Source organism: Dreissena polymorpha, chromosome 1, assembly GCF_020536995.1.
Source record: "Dreissena polymorpha isolate Duluth1 chromosome 1, UMN_Dpol_1.0, whole genome shotgun sequence".
NCBI lineage: Eukaryota > Metazoa > Mollusca > Bivalvia > Myida > Dreissenidae > Dreissena > Dreissena polymorpha.
This window is the reverse complement of record NC_068355.1, coordinates 78,216,613-78,223,864: the sequence shown is the minus strand read 5'-3', so window position 1 is coordinate 78,223,864 and position 7,252 is coordinate 78,216,613. Positions and strand designations below refer to the sequence as shown.

The window sequence follows — 7,252 nt, the reverse complement described above, 5'->3', positions numbered from 1 at the left end:
AAATGTGCCAAATGATTTTAAAATCTGACAATGATTGACATAGTTATGGCCCGGACAAGCTTGTTCCGCCCGCCTGCCAGCCAGCCCGCCAGCCCGCCCGCATTCGCCAATCTAATAACCAGTTTTTTCCTTCGGAAAACCTGGTTAATAAAATGCGTTCTATATGATTCTTTGTTTTAAGCAATCAGTTCTTCACTTAACTAAATTGCAGATCCATGGATGGTTATCGCGATAGAGCTTGTGATGTACATAGATGCACATGTGTAGCACTCATTTGTTTAATATAATTTATTTAAACAACTCTATTGACTCACCTGATTAAATGAAGAACAAATATGTTAAATTATCAAATTTATTTAGTTAAATATACAAACATGTAACTATTTTAAGTCCCAATAGCGTATCTGATTTTTACTACACACAAGGCATATGATGGTGTAAAATTTGCTGCTTTGAAAGTAACAACAATGCATGTATTTCGTGTGTAAGAAAAAAAGTACAAAACTTGATTCCTTAAATGACACGTCATCTGCGTGAAAGCATGGGCGTATTAAGTGTTATATAAATAAATTGTTGCCCGTGGTAACTTAATTTCGTGCCTAATATATCGCGTACTCTGTTGAATTTGTTAGTTCAGTAATGAATCGATATTTCGTCGCTGTATACACACCTTCTGTGAGGATTGCGTGTAACTCAGGAGCTAATGCCACAGTAAAAAGACGCTGCCATGGTTGGCCTGTGCGCTGAATGCTGATGACGTGAAACTGTTACAATGCAAGCAAATTGCCTGATCGAATTGGATTTATTCTTGGGCATTTAGAAAGGGATTTTTATGTCAATGAAAATGCAGTCGCCTTGCCCAATTGGGCGAGTATTTTGGAAAATGTATTCGCTCGAGGCTTATATTAATTCGCCAATGCTAGCGGGCGACTGTAATTTTACACCCCTGATGACGTATCTCCATCTTACATGATACCAGCTACATATGCAAAACTAGTGTTTTTCCCAGGAGGGCAAAGGAACATGGCGCATTACTTTTAAAAAGGGCATTTTAGCGCGCAGTTTAGGCAAAAAAAAGGGCAAAAACGTTCCATGAATACCTGAATGAGGGAGAAACATGAAATCGCATCAGAGGCAGTTGTGGAAAAACATAAAATATAAACAAGCACATTTAATGGTATATAGTAATTTATGTATTTAGCCTACTTTGATTTATATTAATATATTTACCTTGCTATGTACATTTAAGTTCCATGCTGTTTCAATACACTGTACAGCACGACAAACATAATAAAGCAATTTATGCATATGCATATTTAAGCACCTTTGAACGTGCACTCCTGCATGAAAAGGGCGCTATATAAATCCGGTATAATAATAATAATAATGAATCTGATTATACACAGATCCACTAACATATAAATGAAACCATGTTTGTCTTATCCCATTTCTAACGATAATGTTGTCAGATGTTTAATATTGCGAGTAAACTGATCGCAAACAATATGCAAGCACTAGTTTCCGTGAAATATCGTGATACACCCACTGAGTAGATTACAAATAAGTATGTTGTTGCTATCAAAAACATGTTTATGCATTGTTGATTATCACAGACATTTCATTAATTCCTTCTGAATGTATAATCTCCATCTTTAATTTGATCGTTTACGACGTTATTTGCCATGTTTGCCGAGTCACAATTTAATTCTGTATGTCCGCCATGTTGTCAAAATGTCAAATGATGTAAGCGACAGGTGTGCATAGCAACGTAAAATCGTCTAATACGTCCGCCTTATATGCGATTCGCATTTTGTTTAATAAGTATATGTCTCAGTAATTAATTCAATAATTCATTATCTTAAAGACGATATCGATAAATAATTAATTTGTTTGTGTTTTTAAATGTTATAATGGGCAAAAATATATGTTTTGATATAACTGAATTATGTATGAAATGCCACGAGGATAACATCGAGCTTTTCATCAAAAGTCTCCGAAGTAACAGTCCACGATTTTATCGTTGAGGAATACACATTACCGACCGATTAGTGGTATAACATATCCATTGACACTGACATGGGGTTATTCACGCATGACTAATTCACAAACGCGCTGCCTCAGAGGCCATAATCTGATACTAGTCGGCTTAGAAATTTGGTCAATGGCAATTAAGATGTTATCAATATGGGCAGAAAATGCTCATGAAAGGGCAGGGCGGCAGCCTTTGGAAAGGGCAGCGTGGGGCTAAATGGCTTTGAAAGGGGCAGCGTTCCGCTACAAAAAAGGGGCATGGCGATTTGCCACCCTAAAACGACCTGGAAAAAACACTATGCAAAACCAACAAGATATGTGTTTGTCAGAAACACTATGTCCCCTTTTGCGCCACTTTCAAGCTATATATTTGACCTTTAACCTTGAAGGATGACCTTGACCTTTCACCTTGGGGCAAACAAACAAACACACAAACAAACAAACCAACAGACAGGGCAAAAACATATGTCCCCCACTATAGTGGTGGGAAACATAAAAATTACACATTTATTTTGTTTTTAGCATAGGTGCTTTTACGCACCTATGCTTATGGTATATACCACATTTCGAAAATCCACATCGATCGGTTGCCCATTATGAAGCCTTACCTGATCAAAAATCAGACGAAATATCTATTTAATTTAGTATATGGTCATTCTTACAATTTTTTTTTGGGAACGTTTTTCTAACGTTTTCTTCCAAGAATATTGCTGACACCGTTTTTAGTGAATTTTTCTAAGACCGTTTTATGTCAAAAAATCTTCTTATAACCTAAAACAAATTTCGTTCGTAAAACAATTCTATCTGCACTATAAATCTCAATCTCCTACGCAGTGGCCTCCCTTATACTAGAAGTTACTGACCGGGCGAAGCAAGGGAAGTAACTGCTGTGAGGAGTTTCTATAAAAATCTGCATTCAGAAATCTGTATTCAGAACTCAATCTGTTGTGCACGTCTGCATCTAACGCTTACCACAAGTTTTACGACAACTTCTTGACGCAGACAAATAGGGTAGCGTCTATTTTCATTTGTGAAAAGAATAGTTCGATACAGATCTGTCCGTGCTTAAATTTTGAAAGGCTTGGGTAATTATTTTTCATAAGCATTTCAAACACTGATGTAAATGGATAGATTATCTATTTAAATAGTCGGTTATTGTTTGAAATTATTGATTTGAGAAATTCGCGGATGGCGATATCGAACTACATTATACCACGTGACGCCATTCTTCCCTGTATCTTGCACTTATGCTTTTAACGCCATCGGCGCTCTCGTTCCGTTTTGCCATTATCTGCAAACTACACATTTGACACCAGTTGAAGTAGAATGCCATGTTTGTTTTTCATATCCTAGAGTGATTTACACAATGTATTTCAAAAAAGACTTGGTTGAAGTACTGACATACATGTTTGTCCAAATGTAGGATTAAGATTTTTTGTGTTATATAATAGATGAAACAAGACTATTGCCAAGCAATATAATGTTCCCTACCGACTCTACCATTGTCAGAAATTTTTATATTTTTTTGTTGTTATTGCAATAGCAACCAGAATTTTTTTACGTAGGAAGAAAATGAACTGACGTGCATAATGTCCATATTGTCATCTATTCATGTTTCAAGTTTCATGAAAAAGTATGAAGAACTTTTAAAGTTATCGCATGATCCAGAAAAGTGTGCAGGATCCACCATTTTCAGCAGTATTTCAAGTCTATTGGTTGCCATAGCAACCAGAATTCTTGACGTAGGAACAAAATGAAATGACATGCATAATCTCCATATTGCCATCTGTCCATGTTTCAAGTTTCATGAAAAAAATATGAAGAAGTTTTAAAGTTATTGCTGGATCCAGAAAAGTGTGACAAACTGACGGATTCACAGACACACAAGCGCAAACCATAAGTCCCCTCCGGTAAAACCGGTAGGAGACAATAATTTTAATGCATGGACAAAAATTATTCAAGAAAACTTGTCTAATCTTTCATGATAATTCGATAAAATTTATGACTTTTCACAGATTTTTAAATACGATTATTCCTGATTTTTCAAGACAAAAACAATTTTCATTAAATTAGCCATATTGGTATGCTCCCTTGGAATGACATTGCTATGAAAAGCATCCAAACTGTACGTTAAAATACATTTAAAAGGTTGCTGTGATGTTATGGATATGTAATGGATATGGTGTCCGCCTATCGACCAGGAAGTCACGGGTTCGATCCCAAAGCGTTCATAGATCTCCACAAAGACACCAAGTTCTGGTTCTAGGCCCAGGAAACGGAATCGAGAGGGTTTAAATAAGAATGATTCTTTAAATGCAATCTAGTTAAAATGAATAGGCTTACATATAAAGGACCCAACAAATACAAAATTTCTACTTGACAATATACATTATATTATACCTTGAAAGCCAAGCAAACTTTCCTTGCTATCATCTTCTCAGCTGCTGACAGAATGACAGGATAGCGTACTTCTTTCCCGTCCTTATCGCGCTCCACTTTCCCGTCCAGGGCGGGAGATTTACGGGCCTCAGCGTGGGCGTAATCTGGGCCCACCGTGTACACTTTCACATCTGTACCATCTGTGGGCATGAAGACTTCATAAATGTACGACCCTGTCTTTCGCACTTGGCTGACTTGGCTGTAGACGCTACTTCTAGATCCAATCTTTAAGATATGAAATGCGAAATGTTGGATTTCAATTAAATATTGTATGATACATATTAACAATTCTGTTCGGAAATACATTTTAATGTGCACATGTCATATTACACAAATTGTTGCAGTTATATGTAGATCAATTATATAGAATGTAATGCTATTGTAGTTTATATCAAAACATTCAGTCAGGCAGTTCCAAGACATACCAAGCATTACAACTATTTAATCTTTGCGTGTTACAAACATAGGAGGCTAATTCCTTTAGGCGCTGACCTGAGACCCTGAGGAACTTAAGTGCTTTAAACAGGTATTTTCAATATCAGCAAAGATATCATAACAAAAAAAAAATTATGTTCTGAGCTTGTTTCATAATGAATGGTTCTTAAATGCTCAAAAGGCTTAACGAAATCTACATCAGGAAAACTGCCACACCTCATGGCGGCCATGTTTTGTACTGACCATATTTCACTCCAAGGGGAGATATCATTAGAAAAAAATCCCCTCTGAAGGTTTCATGAACATTGTGCAAAACTATGACTTCAAGAGTGGTTGCAATTTTTTTATATTAAACAATTGACATATTTTGAATCCTACATGGCAACAATTTTTTCACAAAATATATTTCAGAAAGTGTTCTGACAAAGCTTTCATATTGATTGGAAAATAAATGTAGTCTCTAAAGTGTTCACAAGCTTATTCTTTCAAGTGGCATAGTGACCTAGCTTTTTTACAAGACATGAACTGGTTTAAAACTTGGCCAAAATATAATTGGGACAAAATGTTCTGACCAAATTTCATGAAGATTAGCAGATAAATGTGGCTAAAATAATGAACATCAGAAATATATTGTTGCATAATAAATAATTTCAAAAACTATTACATACAAAATTAACTCAAACTATAATATAACTCAAAACCAATTAAGCAACTTTTTTTCGCCAATTTTTTTTGTTCTTACCTGCTGACCATCAAATGCAAAGAAAAGTGTACAGAGGTTTTTTAATATTACTTTAAAATACTTTACATCTTTTTAATATGTAGCATCTACCAAACAATTTTAAACAAAACAAGAGATGTGTTTGTCAGAAACACAATGCCCTCTACTGCGCCGCTTTGATTTAAATATTTTTGTTTTCTATTATATCCCTTTAAAAAAATATTACTAGAAACTAGAGCTTTGACACAGATGTAATGAATACCCCCACATGCCGTGTTGACACAGAATATTTCACATGTTGTCTTAACAAAAAAAAGCCGACACCATACTCAATGTTTAAAACGCACTAAGTGACCCTGTGACCTAGTTTGTGACCTAGCATGGCCCATGTTCGAACTTGACCTACACATCATCTAGATACAACTTCTGACCAAGTGTGGTGAAGATCGGATGAAAACTACTTGAATTAGAGAGCCAACACCATGCTCAATGTTTAAAACGCACTAAGTGACCCCGTCCTTAGTTTTTGACCCGGCATGACCCATATTTGAACTTCACCTAGACATTATTTAATTACATGACCAAGTTTGGTGAAGATCAGATGAAAACAACTTGAATTAGAGAGCGGACACTTAATACCGACCAACAGACCGACCGACAAGCTCACTTTATTTTTAACTTTGACCTTGAAGGATGGCCTTGACCTTTCACCAATCAAAATGTGATGCACCATGAGATACACATGCATGCCAAGCATCAAGTTGCTATCTTCAATATTGCAAAAGTTATGGCCAATGTTGAAGTTTTCCGACGGATGGACGGACTGACACACGGACGGACAGTTCAAATGCTATATGCAACCCTACCAGGGGCATAAAAATCTGAAAGTATATAATATGAAACAAATATTTTAATAATGACATGGTTTAAACAAGGTCTTTCATGATGTAGTTTAAGAAACTGAGAGAAAAAAATATGCAACAAATCAATCTGCATGTTAATTTGATCTTTGAATTGAACAAGAAAAACACATGAAGTTGAGTAACTAGTTTATATTTCAGGTATTCATTATAGCACATGGTGGAATTATCCCATTAACTACCTTCCAATTTTTAGACATACAACCTTAGACAGACAAAAACACAGCTCTGAAGAAGATTTCACAACTGGTCAATTAGAATAAGTATACTAGCATACAACATGCCATACATGTATATAGTGTTCATCAATACATGCTACAACTTAACTTGTGCTCCTTGAAAGAATGCCCCAATCAAAATTATTCTCCAATTCAATTGAATTAATTCAATGAATTTTTTTAATTCATAATTATTTTGTGTATAATTAAAATGTTTCTTTCCTTCAATTTGCCTTTTAACATAATTTTGTTATTCATACGGCAGGTAAACTAGGCTGAGCTATGATATACAAAATGGAAAAAACACACAAAGGAAAATGACTTAAATGATAAAAGAACATCCTGGGAAAGAAATATAAGATTGAAACAGGATACAGGATTTCCTTCATGATTTGCAACTCTTTAGGTACAGGGCATTGTCTAGTGATTCATGTTTCTCAATTTTATGTACTTCTTGATGTCAGCAAGGCCATTTTGGCTACCAAATT

At 35.4% G+C, this 7,252-nt stretch overlaps 1 protein-coding gene across 17 annotated transcripts in view; it reads right to left on the bottom strand.

Moving 5' to 3' along the window:
* The window catches only part of LOC127836381 (inositol hexakisphosphate and diphosphoinositol-pentakisphosphate kinase 2-like), a 139,226-nt gene that overhangs the window by 70,770 nt on the left and 61,204 nt on the right, over window positions 1–7,252 (bottom strand). For all 17 annotated transcript variants that reach the window (XR_008028743.1, XM_052363089.1, XM_052363080.1 and 14 more), the window contains one exon: window positions 4,432–4,695. Coding sequence is in view for 16 of the 17 variants with exons in the window: in XM_052363089.1 (XP_052219049.1) it covers window positions 4,432–4,695 (264 nt within the window). In the remaining variant the exon portion in view is untranslated. The remainder of the gene's footprint in view (window positions 1–4,431; window positions 4,696–7,252) is intronic.